We start from the raw sequence: 22,624 nt of genomic DNA, 5'->3' as shown, positions 1-22,624 counted from the left end.
ACTGATGTATTAATATTACTTTGTACAATTGCCTAATTTCATATTCACTGTGGGCCTGATTCATGTTCGGATGTAACCTGCACGTGTTTTAAGAGAAGAACACAGAACTTGAGCATAGTTCTGACTGTATTCACATCCTTCCCTCCTCACTCATTACCTCCTTACACTCTTGCCTTTACTAAACTGCGGGTTTGAAAAAGTGGATATGTTGCCTATAGCAACCAATCACATTCTAGCTGTCATTTTGTAGAATGTACTAAATAAATGATAACTAGAATCTGATTGGTTGCTATAGGCAACATCTCCCGCAGTTTAGTAAATATACCTCCATGACTTCTCCTGTGCTGCCCTCCTCTCTCCCATTCAGGCTCTCTACCTCTCTCCAAAGCATCAAGCAGGCTCTTAAAATCCAATTCTTCATCAAAACCTATAAGCTCTCCTCATAACCCACCCTTACTCCATTGTCTCACCCTTTTTGTTTCACCACTGTCCGTCTGTCCCTCCCTTTAGATTGTAGACTCTAACAAGCAGGGCCCTCTTCCCTCGTAACCTCCTTTCTCCACTATTGTTAATACCAGTATGTCAGTGCCTTCCTTACATTTTTCAATCACGGATTCTGATTCTGTTTGCAACCCCCACTCTAAAGGGTACAGGCTCAGCTAGTGCTGTATTACTGGCTTTAATTTTCCTCTCTGCGCATACCTCATGTTCTGTGAAGAGGTTATTTCCCTCCTCAGTGCTGGTTATATTGTTCTATATATATTGTAGTGCTTTGCTTATACACTGATCAGCTACAAGATTAGAATCACTGAAAGGTGAAGTGAATAACATGTATTATCTCATTACAATGGCATCTGTCTAGTCTTGTGGGGTGTTCCTGGTACACAGTGGTTAGTACCTATCAAAAATGGTCCAAGGCAGGACAACCAGTGAAGCAGTGACAAGGTCACGGGCACCCAAAACTGGGTAGCGAAGGCTAGCCCATCTGGTCCAATCCCACAGAAGAGCTACTGTAACCCAAACTGCTGAAAAAGTTAATTTTGACTATGACAGAAAGAATTTAGAACACACAGCACATCGCAGCTTGCGCAGAACTGGAACTTAGAGCAATGGAAAAGGGTGACCTGATCTGATGAGTCATGTTTTCTTTTACATTGTGTGGACAGCCGGTTGTGTGTGCATCGTTTACCTGGAAAGAGATGTCACTAGGATGCACTATGGGAGGAAGGCAAGCTGGCGGAGGCCGTGTGATGCTCTGAGCAATGTTCTGCTGGGAAACCTTGGGTCCTGGCATTCATGTGGATGTTACACGTACCACCTATCTAAACTTTGTTGCAGACCAAGAACAGCCCTTCATGGCAATGGTATTTCCTGATAGCAGTGGCCTCATTCAGCAGGATAATGCGCCCTGCCACACTGCAACAATTGTTCAGGAATGGTTTTAAGTTTAAGGTGTTCACTCCAAATTCCCCAGATCTCAGTCCGATCGAGCATCTGTGGGATATGCTGGAAGAACAAGTCCGAGCCATGGAGGCCCCACCTCGCAACTTACAGGACTTAAAGTATCTGTTGCTAACGTCTTGGTGCCAGACACTACAGGACGCCTTCAGAGGTCTTGTGGAGTCCATGCCTCAACGGGTCAGAGTTGTTTTGTCGGTACGAGGGAGACCTACACAATATTTGGCAGGTGCTTTTAATGTGTAATGCACATACAATGCGTTTATATAGTCAATCTTCCTTGCATACACTTGTTCTATGGTACCTAGTGGCACACATACATGTAGTTTTTAATACAAAGACTATGCCATGACAGTCATCACTATCGGTCGGCACTTACACCTGCCCTGTAGCTGGCGCAAATGAAATGAGTAAAAATAATGTACTTTAGAGAAACACAGGAATTGTATCTGCGTTGGCACCCTTCCCTCCGCTCCCCCGTTCTGCCCTTGAAGGCATAGGGTCATTTGCGTTCAGTCATGAACTGCATGCAATTGTGTTTATTGGTATAAGGTCCATTTCTGAGAGTGCGCAGAGCTTTTCCATGGGAGACACAGCAGCAACTGGACTTCTGGCATAAATCACACCCTAAATTTTTAAGGTCATTTATAGATGTCACTAAATTAAACATATAAATAATGAAATACGAGCCACAAATTTGATGCATAGACATCCTTTAATTTTTTACCATATAGAACTCTTGTTCTCTGAATTACAGCTGTGATTTTGAGCACCCCATTCACTCATCCATCCAACATCACAAGTTGGCAGTAAATAGGGCATGTACGTAAATGGCATGATAGAGATTTGCAGCCACATCTCCTTCAGACGGGATGTCTGTAGAATCTGAGGGAGGGAGGACTTTCTGTAAATTGAGTCTAATGTGTACCATTGCAGCGTGCTGCAGACTGCTTCGATTATGCAGTACATTGGAACACCGCAGAATGTAAATACTGAAACTTGCTTTATTTTACATACATATTAAACCCATGTATCGCCATTTGCAGGCAGTAGACTTGAGGAACAGAGAAGAGGGTAGTGTTATCAACAAAAAGAGAGGGGAGGGATTCCTGGAAGCGGGGAAGACTATGAAGTGTTAAGTTTATGAAAGCTCTGGGACATCCAAGATGAGATGGCCGAGAGACAGCAGGAGTCATGAGAGATGAGTGAAGGGGAGAGGTCAGAGCAGGAAAGATGGATTTGGGTGTCATCAGCATATAGGTGGTACTGGGCGCCAAAGGAGCTGATGAGGTTTCCAAGAGAGGAGGTGTACTCGTAGAGGGAGAAAAGTAGTAGGGCAAAAACAGATCCTTGGGGAACTCTGACAGGTGAGGGAAGAAGGGAGAAGGTGAAGACCGAAAAGGAGCAGTCAGTGAGGTAATCTGAAAACCAGGAGATGACAGTGTTACAGAGGCCTATAAATTGGAGAGCTTGCAAAAGGAGGGGTTGGTCAATGCTATTAAAGGCAATCGAGAGGTCAAGAAGGATGAGAAGTGAGAACTGTCCTTTAGGGTTAGTGTATAGAAGGTCGTTAGTGACTTTAGTGAGGGCAGATTCAGTGCAGTGGAGGGAGTGAAACCAAGATTGAAGTGAGAGGAAAAAAAGGAGGTAAAACAGTTGCAAGCAACATCATTCAAAAAGGTTGGAGACAAAGGGAAGGAGGGAGAGAGAGAGAGTGAGCCAGGGTCAAGGGATATTTGTTTGGGCACTGGGGAGACAAGTGTATGTTTGAAGGAGGAAGGGAAGGTACCTGAGGAAAGTGATACGTTAAGGAGGGGTCAAGGTGGGAGCAGGATGAAAGAGAGAGGGAGTGGAGGAAATGAGAAAGGATGAGGTCAAGGGGGCAGGTGGAGGTGGGTTAGGAGGATAGAAGGGTATGGACCAGAGTGAAGGAAGAGGAGGTGGGTGGGCTAGCAGGGTACTGCTATTTCAAATGGAGAAGACTACAAATCCCCAAAACACCTGTCTGACATGCTTCACTTACATTGTTGAAAAAAAAAATTTTTTTCAGAGATATAGTTAGCACAACTCCAATCTTCTAGTCTTCTCTACATAGAAAGGTGAGACATATGACAGATATTTGGCATAGAACAAACACTTTGGGGATTATCAAGAAGTCCCCAATGTAGTCATACAGTAATCTCATCATTAAAACTTATTTTCTGCCACATGAGATTGTCTCTGTTCGGTTCTCAACTAAACTAAAAATAATTGGTGTCATTCAGTAACATACACATACAGTGTAGGAATCCATCGGTGTCTTGTGAATTAATGCCAGGAACATTTATACAATCTCTCATTATTGTCATCCTCATCTGTTGCGGCTCCGTCAGTTTCTACTTTGAAGACTGCTAAAAGGTAATGAGCATCAATAAGAATCAGCCGGTAATAACAACGCTGGTCGTTTATCAGGATCTTGCCAAGAATGTATAACGATGAAGAGATGACATAAATAGGACCTGCGTGTTGTCAAACAATAAAAAAAAAGTATTTGGCATTTTTAAAATGAATCATTAAATTGTGTTATGATATAAATGGTGTGTAATGTGTTGCAAATAAATCTTAAAAAAATAAACATTTTGCAGAATTAGTATCTGTTTCTTAATAAAACAAATCAGAATATCACTCCATGGTTTCGTTGTAACGTAATAGTTCATTGTTTTTAATGATTAAGGTGTTTTAAAAAGCAAGTAAACAGACGTTACATTACACAGTCTTTTTAAAAGCTAACATTGTTCTTGCCAGGAATAGGCGCCATTCTGAAGCCTATTTAGTAACTATCAATGGGAAACACTATTTCCCAGTACAAGGCAGCTTGTCTAGCACTCCAACCAACAATACTGTCGGATAAAATGTTGCTGTGTGTGATGCCCATATGTGATCCAGCCAATAACAGCACAAACACTGGCAACATTATTGTGTCAAGTATAACAGTTATTTCCCATTTATTATTATTTCACACCCATATGTGTACCAGACATCTGGCCATGCCTCATGGTATGTTACTTTCACTAGCTCACCACTCGTCACTCATCATGTGTCTCAATCTTCACTTATCACTACAATGATCATTACACGGCACTCTATGCGGGTTGGATACGTTACCGCGACTACCAGAACGCCGACAAGAGTTTACCCGACTTGATAAGTGCGAACCTGTCAATCACGGCACAGTGGTAAGCCGAAGGTTTCAAATCACCACCTGCCACAATCAGAAGGAATGAACACGCCGGCAGCACAAAGTCACGTGACCCTCCAGGACGATACTATTATTAGTGGTGTTAAGGGAGTAATGCAAAGAGACGTCGGCTGTACAATGTTTTTTACCAAGGTTTGTACATTGTACAGGCGCTGCCTTCTTGCATTACTCCCTTAACACCACTAATAATAGTATCCATTCTGATTGTGATGTTTGACAAATGAGGATGAATATTCTGATTATGATGATGATGGACAAATGATCATGCCCTAGCATGGAAACGGACACCACACAGTTGACTGTTTTTTACTTACAAAGGCTTTATGCTGGACACACTTTCCAATATTACCTGTAATATCAGCAAATTGGTATATCAGCACAGGTGTGGCCCTAAAGTGCTTGTGATACCTGAAAATAGTCTGATTGAAATAGGTTGGATCATTATCAGGCATGTCTGTAATAGCGGTCACCAGATGAACACTATCAGTCTGTGTACAGTCATCTTCTGGCCATGCTAACAAGCACCTATGTAGTCAGACTGTTTGGCCTCATCTCTGAATGTCCTGATTTGGCCACACACCCAATATGCAAAGTAATACTGGCACTTGGTGCTTGAGTCACGTCTGACCAGTTTGGTTGTATAAATTGTTGCTCCATTTACTCACTGAATAGTCAAAGTCTACAACCGATATACTCTGTAATAATGGATATACTTAGGGCTTAAGAGATCTTACAGTCAACCAAAACTCTTATCCAGTCTCTCATCATCTCCTGTCTTGACTATCGCAGCCTCCTGTTCTCTGGCATTCCTGACACCCTTATATCCACACTTCAATCCATCCTAAATGCTGCTGCAAGACTGATCTTCCTCTCTCACTGTTCCACATCTGCTGCAGCACTTTGCAAATCCCTACACTGGCTCCCTGTTTCCTCCAGAATCCAATTCAAATTACTCACCCTTACCTACAAAGCCCTCAACAACACCACCCCTTCATACATCTCAAATCTCATATCAAAATCTCATATCTCCCTCCCGCCCTCTTAGATATACCTCTGACCTGCGCCTTGTCTCGTCTCTGGTAACCACCTCTCACTCCCGTCTACAAGACTTCTCCCGTGCTGCTCCCCACTTTTGGAATTCCCTACCACGCTCAATCAGACTTTCCCACAGTCTTCAAATCTTTAGACGCTCTTTGAAAACCCATCTCTTTTTTAGAGGTGACCTTATCCCTGATAACACTATTCACACTAATACACCCTCACAACTCACCCAATCTCCACTCTGAGCCACACTCGCTCCTCTTGTTTTAGCTGTGCCCTCTTCCACTTAGAATGTAAGCTCTCTAATGAGCAGGGTCCTCCATACTCTTTCTTTTCATGTCTGTATTTATTTTGTCTATCTTGTATGTCCCTGTTTTATGTATGTCCTGTTTCCCTACTGTACGGCTATGCGGAGCACTGTGGCGCCTTACAAATTTACTATAATAATAATAATAAATAAGGTTTTATAGAACCTGGGACATAGATGGATGCTATAAAGTATCCTCCCCTTTCTGAAGAACATATACAAAGTTGCAGATAATACAGTATTCATTAACATTTGTTTTTTTAAATCTACTATATAGTACAATGCAAAAGTGTGTAATGTGAAAATACCATTACTGATCTGTGTGTTTATTTCAGGATGACTCTGACGTGGAGTGGAAATATGCCAGGGCCAAACTTTGGTTTTCTTACTTCGAGGAAGGGAGGACTCTTCCAGTACCGTTCAACTTGGTTCCAAGTCCTAAATCATTTCTTTACATTGCACTAATAATAAAATCTTTTCTTCATAAAATATTTTCCTGCAACTCCAAAAGTTTACAGGAGGATTCTGAGATGAACAAGGTACATTTCTAAACAAACGATTTGCTAAGTTGCAGTTGTCTTTTTTAAGGCTACGGGCTCAGCACCGTTATTAATCAGTCTTCATCTGTGTATCTCAGTTTTGGTGACTGTAGTCATTTAAATAAATCTGAATGTTCACAGCAGGCCAGAGTATTTCAGGAGGGGAGCCTGCTGATCTTGTGGGAGGGAGTGACCTCTGCACTCGTGCTAGGTGGGGGTGCACATGACAGCGTAGTGTTATGATGCAAGGGCAGGAATGGAGGTGCTCCGGTTTCTTTCCACACTCCCAAAACATATTGGTAGGTCAATTGGCTGCTGACAAAATTAACACTAGTACGTATATATGTTTGGGAATTTAGACTGTAAGATCCAATGGTGCAAGGTCTGTTGTGAATGACAAATATTCTTTAGACAGCGCTGTGGAATTGCTGGCTCAGTGGTGGAAGTGGGGGTGTATACAGTGGCTAAGTGGTTAGCACTTCTGCCTCACAGCACTGGGGTCATGAGTTCAATTCCCGACCATGGCCTTATCTGTGTGGAGTTTGCATGTTCTCCCCGTGTTTGCGTGGGTTTCCTCCAGGTGCTCCGGTTTCCTCCCACACTCCAAAAACATATTAGTAGGTTAATTGACTGCTATTATATTGACCCTAGTGCAGTGTTGGCTAACCTGTGACACTCCAGGTATTGTGAAACTACAAGTCCCAGCATACCCTTCCAGCAATAAGCTGCTATATATTGGCAAAGCATGCTGGGACTTGTAGTTTCACAACACCTGGAGTGTCACAGGTTAGCCAACACTGCCCTAGTATATGTGTGTGTGTGTGTGTATGTTAGGGAAAATTCCCTAGACTGTGAGCTCCAATGGGGCAGGGACCGATGTGAGTTCTCTGTGCAGCGCTGCGGAATTAGTGGCGCTATATAAATAAATGATGATGAGACTTAGTTTGTCAGACAAACTCCAAGTTACAAATAAAAGCTATCATGTTAGGGCATTGCTTATTCCTACAAGCATCCATCGTGGGTACCTAGCTATGGTAAAATATACATAAAGAAAACACCATAGGCTACAATGTATAGTGATATAATATAGTTTAATAGTTGCCAAGCAAGACTTTGAAAAGTTTTAAATGTATCTGGTTTTCCCCTTTAAATCTGATCTTAGTTACTGCTTTTCCGTTTTCTCCTTATATTTTGTACTTTCCGTCTTCAGATGAGCGCACAATCAGTTTGCAATCAGTTCTTATCTTTATAGAACATCACTTTTTTCTCCATTTAAGTCGAACACAATGAGCTTAATTACATGACTTATTTTCTTACTGCATTGAACTCTGAACCACTATTGACCAAAGGAAATGATGTCTCCGGGTTCGTGTGCGAATTATGTTTTATCACCAAACAGCCGTCCAGCTGTGTTCTGTGTTCTTTGCCGCTATATAATTAAAATCAGGAACTCTTGTGTGTAGATACATCGGTTTCACATTTTGACAATTTAATCCTTCTTTATTTCAGATGGTATTTTTTTTTAACAAAAGTAAAGTAGACTTGATTGCCTTTATGTGACAGGCTTACTGAGGAAACGCACTAAGGGGCAGATTTATCAAAGCTTATAAAAATAAAGGGTTGAGGTGTTGCCTATAGCAACCAATCAGATTCTAGCTGTCATTTATCTAGTACAATCTAGAGAATAATAGTTAGAATCTGATCGGTTGCTATGGGCAACACCTCCACTTTTTCTTTTATGAAGGTTTGATAAAACTAGCCCTAAGTGTGATATTGACTTGGTTATATTTTCAATTTTACTCCCCATTTTCCTAAGCTGGCCCCTCTGCTTCAACCATAGAGCTCCAGGAACTCAATGTCTGCCAAAGCCAATGTACAATGTGTATATAAAAGATGTGGTCGGTAAATGTATCAAGCTGCAAGTTTCCGGCGGGTTTGAAAAGTGGAGATGTTGCCTATAGCAACCACTCACATTCTAGTCATTTTGTAGAATGTAGTAAATAAATGAGAACTACAATCTGATTGGTTGCTATAGGCAACATCTCCACTTTTCAAACCTGCCGGAAACTCGCAGCTTGATACATTTACCCCTAATGTCCATTGATTTTACTAGGAACTTAAAGTATAATCGTTTTGTTTTATGTTGGCAGAGATATGTAAGAAGAAAAATGTAACAGGATGATAAAAAAGGGACAGCCTGATGCTCTAGTCCAGTGATGGGCAAACTACGGCACGCGGGCCAGATCCGGCCCACTTAGAGGTTCTATCCGGTCCGCCAGTATTTTAAAAAATTTCATTAAAATATGCATAAAATTATTAAAATATAATTATTTGTTTTTATATTTAAATATAAAAAATAGATGCGAGGAACGTATAGAAATGCAGTCACAGCTTCATTCATCACATTATTTTTATAAAAATTTGTTTTATATCTCGATACTTGAGTTTTTTAATAAATTATATTGGCCCGCCTAAAGTTTTTCTTTTTTATTTGGCCCGCTCCTGAAAAAGTTTGCCCATCACTGCTCTAGTCATTCTGCCACCATAACCCTGGGCCTAACACTCCTGTCCACAAATATAGGCCCTGGATAGGGATGGCCATGTTACCAGTAATATCTGAATACCTCATTAATATAAAATGCTAATAAGTCTATACAGTTATTTTTTTATTACCATGGTATTAGTGAACTAGTTTTATCGTATTCTGTGCACAGTTAGTGGTCTGTTTTTGAAAGGACACAATTGGGTCATTGTCCCATCAGTCTATATATTAAAGGTCTTACCTCCACTGGCAGTTGCCTATACATGGGGTGCCAAATTTAAATTGTACCTCTAATATACCTGTTTTGTTACCAGCATCTCAGAGGGAAAGAAGAGGAGATGAGAGAAGATGAGGGAGAAGAGGAGAGGGGAACCTGCAGGGTAAAATAGAAGGGGGAGAAAGAGGAGTGGGAACTATAGTGTAGTGTACATAGTGGGATACCTGTGCCTCACACTATACTGTACATAATGGGACGCCTGTGCCTCACACTATACTGTACATAATGGGACGCCTGTGCCTCACACTATAGTGCACATAATGGGACCCTATACCTCATACTATAGTGTACATAATGGGACGCCTGTGCCTCACACTATAGTGCACATAATGGAACACCTGTGCCTCACACTGTAGTCACTACTGCATACTTGCCAACATTTAAAATGGTTCTTCCGGGAGCTGCCAGGGAGAGGTGGGCGTGTAGGGGACGGGGTCCCGAAAATCGCGTCATTTTAGCCCCGCCCCTGTGACGTAATGACGCAAATTGCGTCATTTTACAGCGGGGGCGGGGCCAAACAATCGCGGCGTTTGAACCAAATTCTGCCCACTTCACTAGGAAGTGGGCAGATCAGGGAGATTGCCACACTCTCCCGGGAGTCCGGGAGACTCACGCGAAATGCGGGAGTCTCCCGGACGTTCCAGGAGAGTTGGCAAGTATGCACTACTGAAGTACCGGCAGCCCCTTGTGGCAATAAGGAGAGTAATAAAATACAAAGTAAATATATGGAACTGATGTGTAATAAATGAATACATTGGTTACCAGCAGCACAACTAGCCCTAGACACAATCATAGCCCAGTAAATATTGAACTACTCAGAGGTTATCTGCAGTGAGCACAGATTGAGAGCACATAGCTAGTTATTATTAGTGACATAGCGGCACTGCGTATGACAGCTGCCTGAGAGCTGATTGTCACAAACCTGCAGTCATGCATGAATAAAAGTGTTTCATAACTCAGAACATTACCAACAAAGGAGGCTTCCTGTACCGCTAGACAAACATAATAAATGTGTCTTCATAGGGATTGGTCGGACTGTCTAGAATATATTTAATCTGCATCAGATGTTTCAGCAGAGCCCAGTAAATATAGCTCATGTGATGCCCAATATTCACCTTTATCCGCAGAGACAGAGAACATAACCTGAGGATAATGACTAAAGCTGACAATTTTGTGTTAGGCCAAAGAACGAGTAATTATAACTAAATACCTCCGGTGGTTCTTACAAGAATCAATTATTCTACAATAGATTGTCATGTTTTCCATCCGTTCCGTCAACACGTTATTGACTGTGCTTTTACATACAGTAATAAGTGTGGTGACTTGTACCATGCCATAGATGATACACTATAAAACACAAGTGTCAATTTGAAAGGTAATCTTCATATCCAGATAGGCTTTAGCTTTACCGACAGTTATACTTTACATCGTAGAACAATGTCATGTTCCATGAAGATATATAACGTTATACCAGATGAGTGCGTTATATCATATAATGCAATCATGGGACCAAGCAGTGAATTCTAATAAATTTAATATCCATGTATATCATTATTACAAAGTTGCTCAAAATACATGACATAAAAAAAATATTCCAAAAGGCTGCAAACTAATAATCTAATAATAAAAAATTGGGTAAACAGGGCACCATTTGGCATGGCCGATAATTCCACCTCTGAATTGGTGTTAAAGTAAAAGCCTTTTGCATGCTACAAAATAACGGGGAAAATGAAGCTTATTTAGGAAACACCTTCCATGTGGTGTATATAAAAGTATAATGGGCAATCACATGATGCCACAATTGGGGACAAGACCTTCAGTGTTGTGCCTTAGTGTTGTGCTACATTTATTTCTCCCCCATGTCTGTGTTGCATTGTAACTAATTCAGTCATAATTACCTAAACAACATGAGAGATATAGATATTTGGCATCTGTGTCAATTTCAGGCTTTCTTTATTGTCAAAGCTAATATCATCAGTCACCTATAATTCACCTATAATTCAGTATTGCTGCTGGCAGTAATTATTGTTAATATCAAACAGACCATGTTGTTATATCAGTTAGTATTCACTTGATATGCAGGGATAAAAAATATGGTGCCAAGATATAGTCAATGCATGAACCAAAAGTGGTCTGTTACTGCCACCCAGTGGTCAGAGTGGGATAAACATTCAGAAAAATGAAAACACAACTTCTATAGAGAATGTTTTCACACCCAAGAATGACATGAAAGTGTTTTTTACACCTGAATTGCAAATATGTTTTTTTCTGATTTTTATGTAAAACATTGAGGACGTGTCTTTGCTTTCAAAGGTAAAACGAAGACATATGCATATCTTTATGCAGCTTTTTAAACCTCCTTTTTACCCGAAGAAAATGCATAAATGGAAACACGTAGTACTAAGGGTGAACTGGCGCTGGGTGTTTGGCTGGTATTAGCAGTGACACTGGCAGTGGACAGAATCTAATTTATTGAGTCATTTTAAAGTCACATAAATTGTCCAACGTGCAGGGGCGCACGCAGCGGGGTTTTCTGTGTCTCCAGAAACCCCTCCCCTCCGCTAAAGAAGTGCCCCTACATAGCGGCACTGTACTATATAGCAGCGGCTGCTGTAAAGTACAGTGCCGCCGAAACAGTGCCGGGCGCATGCGCAGCAGCTCTCTTGCTTTTTTTTTTTTTTTGGGCGGGGGGGAACCCCCCCTTAAAAATCCTGTGTGCGCCCCTGACGTGGTACAGTAAATAAACATTAAACACATACAGCTCCTTGACCAATTAGAAAGTAGAAACTGAGTGGTTGGGAGAGGAGATCCTGGTTAATTATGATTCCACCTAATGCATAGTTGCCTACTCTCCCGGAATGTCTGGGAGACTCCCAAATTTTGGGGAGTTCTCCTGGACTCCCAGGATAGCAGGACAACATCCCGGGTCCAGCTCACCTTGTTTGCGAAGTGGTTGGGGGCGGGGCTAAATGCGTAATTCTGGCCCACCGAAAGGCTGAAATGGGCAAAGATTGGCAGGGGCGTGGCCTAGCAGCGCGATTCACGAGGCCACACCCCAAATATAGAGCCCCCTCTGGGTCAGCTGACTGCAGAAGTTGGTGATGATGATGATGATACTAGTAGGTTAATTGACTGCTATCAAATTGACCCTAGTCTTTCTCTCTCTGTCTTTGTGTGTGATGTGTTAGGGAATGAAGACTGTAAACTCCAATGGGGCAGGGACTGATGTGAGTTCTCTGTACAACGCTGCGGTATTAGTAGCGCTATATAAATAGATGATGGTGATGATATCTTGTCAACATAAAATCTTATTATTGCACCTGGGCCCAATACAGTGCATTCAGCAAGGAACAACCAATCCCTCCAGCTCTTCCAAACAGAAGATGAAAACTGTTTCCACCCCTGTAGATGCCATCATCTTTACTCACAGATCTATGCAACTACTTTATAAACAAACATTTTCAAACACAAATATGTCCATAATTTGTCCAGTGGTCACAAATTTCATTTTTTTCAACTTCTCCTTTGCCGAGTTTCCCGTTGGTCCCCTTGCCTGTTAACTAGAAGATGAGCAGCCGATTGCTTGTTTTTCAACATACACAATATGACATCATTTTCACTTCTAAGTCTGGTTGCATTTTTACCAACAGAAATTCTCTGGTGAGATCTTCATTGGAGCAATGTGATTATAAACTATAGATTTACTTATTTAGCCGCAGTCTTGATAATCCCATCTTACTTTTTTATCAATGTAATTTTTCTTCAATTTCCTGCAATATGTTTACAATAGTTTCAATGTAACAACAGTTGCTGTATTTAATACATATTATATTTAATGCAATTGCAGCTGGGTCACAGCAAACACTCGAGCATTAGAAGTTCTGAAGATGGCAACTTGAACAACATCAGTCACCCACCCACAAGATATCAGGTAAGTGTATTATTATACAGTATAATGCAGTGTTGGATTTTAGCCCACTATTACTTGTATTTGTCACTGTTGGCCTTTTCCTCGGAGCAACAGTGACACCTTCTGCCTAGATGTACGTACTACACTTTAATAAAAATGTTCTGAAATGTGAATCATTTCTGACTGTTACACCTCCAAGTTTGAGAAAAGCACTTTAGCACTTTTGAGTTTTAGATAAGTCATAAAGGGGTCTAGTCCTTAAAACTGTTCGGTGACCATCATTATGCATCGCTGAAATTCGCAGGCCTGTATAATAAAGTACCGTTGTAATATATCATGCCGGGGCTGCTCTGGAAATCCCAGTAAACTCCCCCCTCCAGAACGAAATTTTTTATAGAGCAAAGCATTTCACGGAAGGGATCCAGCGAAGCCGGAGAGACTTGAAAATAACAGGTGACTCCATTCTGAGATGGCATTACCATCCTGCGAAAAGCATTAGATGGGTTACGCCAAAAATTTCTCCTGACATAAACCCTTCATAAATTGTGCGACGGGCATTGTACCTACAGCTGTTTTCTACGATTTAATGGCTGATCGCACTTTAATCAATAGACGCCTAAGTCTGGTATTTATCATTAAGCAAACTAGGATTAAAAATGAATTCTTGACAAATGGGAAAATATCTATTGTATTAAAACATTTTTTTTTCTTTTTAACAGAAAATAATGAAGCGTCTTATTAAACGTTATGTGCTGAAAGCTCAGGTTGACAAGGAGAGCGATGAAGTCAATGAAGGTTAGTTAAACTTACTAATGTACATAATTATCCTTTTTAAAATAACTAATAAAATGTTTGGCATATGTAATGAGAGATTGCACTCTCCTAAATATTAAATAGGTAGCTATGCTTTCACTAGGTCCCTGGTGTATACAGATAATTATAATTTGTTATTTAAATGGAGCATACTGACCTATACATTGGCGTGAGATCTTCTTTTAGACAATATACAGTAACTTTTATTGTTGTATAAATATGTTCACTATATCCTCTAGAGATCAACTGAACATTGACCTGTTCTAAATGCAGATTGATACATATCAACTACTGTAAAGCATCTCATACTTGAAAATCTGTTTAGCTTTGATTGTTCTTCTGGTCGACTACCATTCAGCCAACCTCTTTACATTCCACTTGTACATGCATTATCGTGTCAGTGAATGGTCATTCATTCTATAGTGAGCACAGATCCTAAAATTTCCTGAACGGTCTTTCTGTAATGATATAAGGAATGGCGCTTGTGGTGTCGGAGAGCCAAGTGTTTCAACCCTTTCTTCCATTGGGAGCTACCTCACCATTATGTTTGAGAGGGTTCTTGTGTAACCGCTTGTCATTCATTCATCTTCTTCTCTATATATACAAATAAAGAAGATTGTTTGTTTGTTTGTTGGTGAATATATTCTACAGCTCTCAAGATAAAGCTTCCAAGTCTTACATAGTTATTTAGTATCGAAAAAGTAACCTATTAGACCACATAGCGACAACGCGACAAAGCGACAACTAGTGAAAACATTATTTTTTGGGTTGTAAACAATTGTTTGACTGCTGGAAGGACACCTCGCCACAGCACGACATAACGACAAGGCAACATTTTGTAAATGGCATTTTTGGTCTATCGGCCAAATAATTTGCTGATGTATATAAACCGCTACGCATTACACATCGGACCCGCGCCACGCCGGGTGACCCTGCTTGTATTAAATAAAAGATGAATTACACACCGCTGATATGTTTTTTTTTTTATGAGGATGAAAAGAAGATTTTATAACAAAAACAAAAGTCTGGGGCAAATTCAATTGTCTGCGATGTTTCTTTATTACCGTTTATACGGTACAAAGTAACTTGTACCCTCATTATTTCAGGTGAACTGAAGGAGATTAAACAGGATATTTCAAGTCTCCGTTATGAGCTCCTTGAAGAGAAATCTCACAACACAGAGGACCTTGCGGAACTCATTCGAAAACTGGGAGAGAGATTATCCATTGAGCCTAGAGGACAGTAGAGCAACAGGCGAAGTCCGTGTGAGGCCAGTGTCGTACAGAAGCTTTGTGTGCCTGTGTATTTAAGCGTTGGGGAGTCGGAATAGCCAGTTTAAGTGCCGAATTCCTGACACATGAGTCCCCAAGACTAAATACGTTGGCTCCACCGGTGGGATGTCACTGGCGCATTTCGCCTGCACATCAAATGTTTCCTCTCAAAAGTGCATATATTTTAATTAGTACACCGATATATCCGATACACCGACATATTGATGGATGAACAATATTAAAGCGATTGGTATTACAGAGTATACATATTATTTCATTCTAAGAATCAGCAGGAACGTGATGGCTTCCGTCTTGTAGAGTATTAATCACCATACAGTACTTAGTGACCCAAACTTCAAAATATATAGATGTTTATCTAGCCAAAGCCATATATCTATTTAACTTATGATTTATTATCATTGTACATTAAGGGCAAACTGCAAAAAATAAAGGTATACAGTATACGTATTATGTAAGATTTATCTTATACATAGGAACTCAATGTACAGAAACAAAGCTGTATTTTTATTTGTAAAAACTTTGAGTTAATAAAGCTTTATTGAATAAACCAAATAGTCAGTGAATATTGTGATAAGGCAACATATTGTAGTTGCTGTTATTATGATCGTTTGTGTTATCTCTGTAATCTTGATAAGTTACTTATGAGCAATTGATAATAATATTACCAAGAAGCTGTCTATGTATCACAGTTTTTCCACAGTCTTTTGCTAGGGTATCATTTAACTGTAGTATTTATATGAGGCAATTGATACGCGCAGCATAACGAATGAGAATACCTGTTTTATGGTGTTTAGCGCTCAAAAGGAAGGAAGGATTATGGGTCATGGTTCCTGCTTCAGAAATATGGGAACTCTACTTTATTATTATTGTAGGATACTTGTTCACCAGCAAGTTATTGCAGCTCGTAAGATTTCCAGCGACTGCTTGATGAGCAATTGCTTTCAAAGTATAGAATCCCTTTGCTAAATCTGCACAACTAACCATAAACTATCCCCATCACACCTTATCCTTACTCTCCTACAGCCTGACCCTCTGTAACCTTATGCCTAAATCCCCCTCCCCCAGTCTATTCCTAATGCCCCACTACCCCATAAAGTCTAACCAATCCCATCTACCTTTGCATCCGACGTGTCACCAAGCAAGAGTCTCGTTTCCTTCTCAGTCATCTTAGGAAATTATCGGACAACTATTTTTTGTTTTCGCTCATACGGCTTTATGATATAGAAAGTCCAATGGTGTAGTGGATAGATAAAGTTACAAAACAAGCTACCATCAGACAATCCTAACAATTGCCTTTGGCTGCAAACCAATTCAATACAAATGAAGATAAAAGGGAAAATCCCTTATCAGATGGGTGGGACTTAAAGTAATAATGATGTAATTGGTAATATTACCTTTTACAACGGGAGCTACCTGCAAACCTGCTATCAAGACTACGGACTGTAAAATATTTGGTCATTATGTATACAAGACTCACACTGGACTATGCACGAAATCTGCTACAGGCCATTGTTAAGCTAAACAAGTTAGCAAAATCACCTTTAAATATTTAGGTGTTGCCTGTGATATCTATATGAGGTGTCCTCTCTTTTTTCCTTTTGTTACCTCTACTATGTGATTGGACAGATTCTACACACTCGTTTCACGTGACTCTTCTCATTTTAGAAGAGTACTTTACATTTATGATTCATTCTATCTGTTACAAACCTAGGTTTCAAGATTATTTACATTTATTTGGTATGCTGACCCCACAGGAATGTTTATTTTTGTTCCTGGAGGAATATCTCTGTGCAATCACTTCATTTATGCTTGCCTACTCTCCTAAAATGCTTGGGAAGCTGCAGAAATTTGGGGTATCCTGCTGGGCTCCCAGAACACCCCCACCTCCCCAGATCCCGACTCAGTGGCTCATTTGCATCATCAAGCCCCGCCCCCACTGTGCAGTGCCATGAATCTTGGCATTGCACAGGGTGGGGCCACAGTGATGCGTAACGTCACCACGCCCCCTCCCGCGCTTGACATGTGACCCCCCCTACCCTCTGAATAAAGGTATTATTACAGCTGAGGAGCAGACTGTACATTCCATACATTACCAGTTTGAGTTGGAAGAACAGAAAGACATTTTCGGTGTATGCACAATGTAGAACAGTCCTGGGGTTGTTAGGGTTAAATTACAATACACACTCTTCAATCAGCTTCAATTCAATCCTTTTGAATTAACATTTTCCACCCTATCTTATTGGGTTAAAAATCCATTTGGCCTTCTTTAGTTTATCGTATTGGTTCTAATGTAACCCACACATCAGTTTTTCAATAAAAAAAAAAATCGGATTATATGATCAGATTACAATGTTTGCGGCCTGTATTAAATCCCCTCTTTCTACCAGAAAAATACCCAGTTAATTATACATTGCTACTGTTAATGGACACTACAATGGAAAGAGAAATGTCACATTATTGCATTTCTCTGAATCTTCCATCGGTCACATAGAGCTTTGTCATACTGTGGTGCTCAAAAGTGACAATATCCTGAGCTTAACATAACAGTGACTTGGAAACGCTGTCCCTCTGTTACATCTTAGTGTCAGGTGGGTGTTTTAAAAAAAAAAAACTGCAATTTTCTGACCAGGAAACCACAAAATTCTAAATTGGACATACACTCAGCATTAATATTGAAGTGAATGGGATGCCCCAAATTGTCTAACATCCACATCAGAGGGTGGAAACTTCATATTATAGCTTTATATACAGCAAATTCAAACTACAGGCAACAGCGCCATCTAATGTCTCCAGAGTAAACTGCCCAATTGAATTAGAGCTGAGAATATGGGAGGTGAACTATTACATTGTCTAAATCCATTGACACAGATAAGAGTCTGGAATCAATGGCAGCAGTCTCATCTAGGGACATACATTTATTTTCTATTTATCTATTCTACTTTTTTAATGAATTACATAACGTCAAATTACATGAATAGAAAGCTCAATATAATACTATGCAATACAAATATACTATAAGGAAATAAAATAAAATAATAGTGCGAGATCTTTCTTACTTGGCACTATACCAGCCTAGCTAAGTGTGTGTCACCATGTAAACCTCAAATATGACACAGACACAGATATTTGGAAAATTAAAGTTTGCAGATTATTTATTTAAGTATTAAACCTTCATGGTGGCGGTGAGAGCGTAGCAGTCAGCTAACAACTAATCTTCAACCAATAAACAGTGGGGGACAAACGCTCAACCACTAACCAAGAATATTTACCAATTAGCCGGAGCTAATCTGGCGCCAGCGTGCCTGCTCCGCTCTAGACTCAACATCGCCGTGTCACGCAGAGCGCGGCAAGGGACCCTCCGTGCAGAAAGGGTCAAGAGTCATGTTCTTCAAAAGGGGCAGCGACGAGCGGCCAATAGGGATAGCACCTTCGACTAGTCACCGACTGCACAGTTAAAACAACTTACTAAGTAGGGTGGGTGGTATCAGCGATGATCAGGAACAGAAGGACCCAGCATTCCTTGCTCACTGAATTTATACAGAATAAACCAAACCTTCCAGGTACATCTTATTAGCTGGCTCAATGTAAATACAAGAAAACCCCTAGTGGTAAGTGCCTATTCAGAGACCCTACACATAATTTTAAAAGCCCTCAGCTTACTGCTTCACTTATTATTTTATTAGTTCTCTGCAGGCACGAAGGACATGTATAGAGGTATATTTAATAAACTGCAGGTTTGAAAAAGTGGAGATGTTGCCTATTGCAACCAATCAGATTCAAGTTATCATTTATTTAGCACATTCTACAAAATGACAGCTAGAATCTGATTGGTTGCCATAGGCAACATCTCCACTTTTTCAAACCTGCAGTTCAGTAAATTTACCCCGTAATGTTACTTTTATAAAAGGAAAAAAGACAACCTTCATTATACACTATATAGTGACTTTTTCATACACATACATATATATATATATATATATATATATATATATATATATATATATATATATATAAAACATAATCAAAGGTTTATAATAAAGCCAAATAAATACATAAATAAAAAAACACTATGAAATAAGAGCAGAAATGGTTATCTTACTGATGATAATGGGTTTAACTGTAAACCCAGTGATTGTGTTACCTACCGAATTTAAACTGGAATCATAAATGTTTATAAAACACAAACTTCCATTATCATCAGTAAGATAATTAATCTCTTATTTCATAGAGGTTTTTATTTATTTATTTGGCTTTATTATAAACCTTTGATTATGTTTTGTTTTCATTGATTGTATTTTAGAATACTATGTTGATCAAGTTACCTCCTATTATATGAGATTTAATTTAACTGTTTTTCTTGCTACATAATATGGATTCTGCATATTCTTGCTTTTACTATAAATATATATTACTTGGCGCACCTTTTTGTCTGTTTATTTATGTTTCAACTTTGTTAGGATTAGCACACCCTCAAAAGGTAGCGACAAGGAATAATTGTTTTTCAATTTATATTTTTAACTTAGATATTTATTATTATTTATAAATGCTCCAAAGAGATTAGCACAGATGAACTTTGTTTGTTTAGACATACATATATATACTCATTTAGAACAATAAAAATATTACTAAATACAATATTCTGCCCAGTTAAAATACTTAATTAAATAAGAAGATTTTACTTTATTAAAATTTTATGGAGAAAAATTGGACTTGAGAAAAAATATCCGATTTGTTATAAAACCCTTTTATCAGCTTTTTATGATAATAGCCTGCGGGAAGAAAGGTTCAGTCTATCTGAAATTAAATTGCGTTTCTGCCTGTATTGAACATTCTGAGAAAAATATTTTTCACATTGTAGTCATTAAATGAAAGTTTTACAGACTATTAAAAAGAATTTCCCATGCACAAGCCAATATAATACATTAGTAATGTATGCTGGTACAGATGGTACTTAGTATGATGGGGCAATGCTACAATATTAGCAAAAATTCTAAGCTCTTTATTCTTCAAGAAGATTTTGTTACTTAGCAAATGAGTTGTATTGAATTTGATATTTCTTAAAACAGGGACAAAGAATAAATAAAAAAATGTTTCTTCATCTTTAAAGACTTTAATTTATTTGCTTGTTAAAACCAATCTGTAACTTTTACTTAATACATTTATATGTTAATATTTTTAGATTCTTAGCTTCCTTCTGTGCATTTTAGTCATTTTATTTGGACATACTGCAACAGGGCCATCTTAACAACATTATGGGCCCCCAGGCAAAGCAGTGCACCGGGCCCCTAGATATAGATATAGATATATAGATGTATACAGATATAGATATAGATATATAGAGATAGAGATGGATAGATGTACTTGCTCAGTGACCCTTGTAGGTTTTTTTTTGCAGGTTTTTTTTCTTTTGCAGGATTATTTATTCTCATTAAGAGCCGTGCCTATGGGGCCCCCTTGCCCGTGGGGCCCCCGGGCAGCTGCCCATCGTGCCCAATGGAAAAGATGGCCCTCTACTGCAACAGAGTTCAATTCACTAGGAGTCACTGACATCACTGAGGGATGAACGTAGCCTTTCACTTCACTAGGAGTCACTGACATCACTGAGGGATGAACGCAGCCTATCACTTCACTAGGAGTCACTGACATCATTGAGGGATGAATGCAGCCTATCACTTCACTAGGAGTCACTGACATCATTGAGACATGAATGCAGCCTATCAATTCACTAGGAGTCACTGACATCACTGAGGGATGAATGCAGCCTATCACTTCACTAGGAGTCACTGACATCATTGAGACATGAATGCAGCCTATCAATTCACTAGGAGTTGCTGACATCACTGAGGGATGAACGCAGCCTATCACTTCACTAGAAGTCACTGACATCATTGAGGGATGAATGCAGCCTATCAATTCACTAGGAGTCACTGACATCACTGAGGGATGAATGCAGCCTATCACTTCACTAGGAGTCACTGACATCACTGAGGGATGAATGCAGCCTATCAATTCACTAGGAGTCACTGACATCACTGAGGGATGAACGCAGCCTATCACTTCACTAGAAGTCACTGACATCATTGAGGGATGAATGCAGCCTATCAATTCACTAGGAGTCACTGACATCACTGAGGGATGAATGCAGCCTATCACTTCACTAGGAGTCACTGACATCACTGAAGGATGAATGCAGCCTATCAATTCACTAGGAGTCACTGACATCACTAAGACATGAATGCAGCCTATCACTTCACTAGGAGTCACTGACATCACTGAGGGATGAACGCAGCCTATCAATTCACTAGGAGTTGCTGACATCACTGAGGGATGAATGCAGCCTTTCACTTCACTAGGAGTCACTGACATCATTGAGACATGAATGCAGCCTATCAATTCACTAGGAGTCACTGACATCACTGAGGGATGAATGCAGCCTATCACTTCACTAGAAGTCACTGACATCATTGAGGGATGAATGCAGCCTATCAATTCACTAGGAGTCACTGATATCACTGAGGGATGAATGCAGCCTATCAATTCACTAGGAGTCACTGACATCACTAAGACATGAATGCAGCCTATCACTTCACTAGGAGTCACTGACATCACTGAAGGATGAACACAGCCTATCAATTCACTAGGAGTTGCTGACATCACTGAGGGATGAATGCAGCCTTTCACTTCACTAGGAGTCACTGACATCACTGAGGGATGAACGCAGCCTATCAATTCACTAGGAGTTGCTGACATCACTGAGGGATGAATGCAGCCTTTCACTTCACTAGGAGTCACTGACATCACTGAGGGATGAACGCAGTCTATCACTTCACTAGGAGTCACTGACATCACTGAGGGATGAATGCAGCCTATCACTTCACTAGGAGTCACTGACATTACTGAGGGATGAATGCAGCCTATCACTTCACTAGGAGTCACTGACATCATTGAGGGATGAATGCAGCCTATCACTTCACTAGGAGTTGCTGACATCACTGAGGGATGAATGCAGCCTATCACTTCACTAGGAGTCACTGACATCACTGAGGGATGAACGCAGCCTATCACTTCACTAGGAGTCACTGACATCATTGAGGGATGAATGCAGCCTATCACTTCACTAGGAGTCACTGACATCACTGAGGGATGAATGCAGCCTATCAATTCACTAGGAGTTGCTGACATCACTGAGGGATGAACGCAGCCTATC

At 40.0% G+C, this 22,624-nt stretch overlaps 1 protein-coding gene across 1 annotated transcript in view; it reads left to right on the top strand.

Moving 5' to 3' along the window:
* Positions 1–15,972, top strand: part of TRPC6 (transient receptor potential cation channel subfamily C member 6) — a 128,949-nt gene extending 112,977 nt beyond the window's left edge. Inside the window, exons 9-12 of the mRNA XM_075198778.1 lie at positions 6,380–6,583; positions 13,250–13,333; positions 14,032–14,107; positions 15,232–15,972. Of these exons, the coding sequence (XP_075054879.1) occupies positions 6,380–6,583; positions 13,250–13,333; positions 14,032–14,107; positions 15,232–15,371 (504 nt within the window). The 3' untranslated portion in view covers positions 15,372–15,972. The remainder of the gene's footprint in view (positions 1–6,379; positions 6,584–13,249; positions 13,334–14,031; positions 14,108–15,231) is intronic.
* Positions 15,973–22,624: the final 6,652 nt, after the last annotated feature.

Source organism: Mixophyes fleayi, chromosome 2 (genome assembly GCF_038048845.1).
Source record: "Mixophyes fleayi isolate aMixFle1 chromosome 2, aMixFle1.hap1, whole genome shotgun sequence".
Classification (NCBI taxonomy): domain Eukaryota; kingdom Metazoa; phylum Chordata; class Amphibia; order Anura; family Limnodynastidae; genus Mixophyes; species Mixophyes fleayi.
Note: the sequence above shows the minus strand (reverse complement) of the source record. Positions and strands in the feature narration are given on the sequence as shown.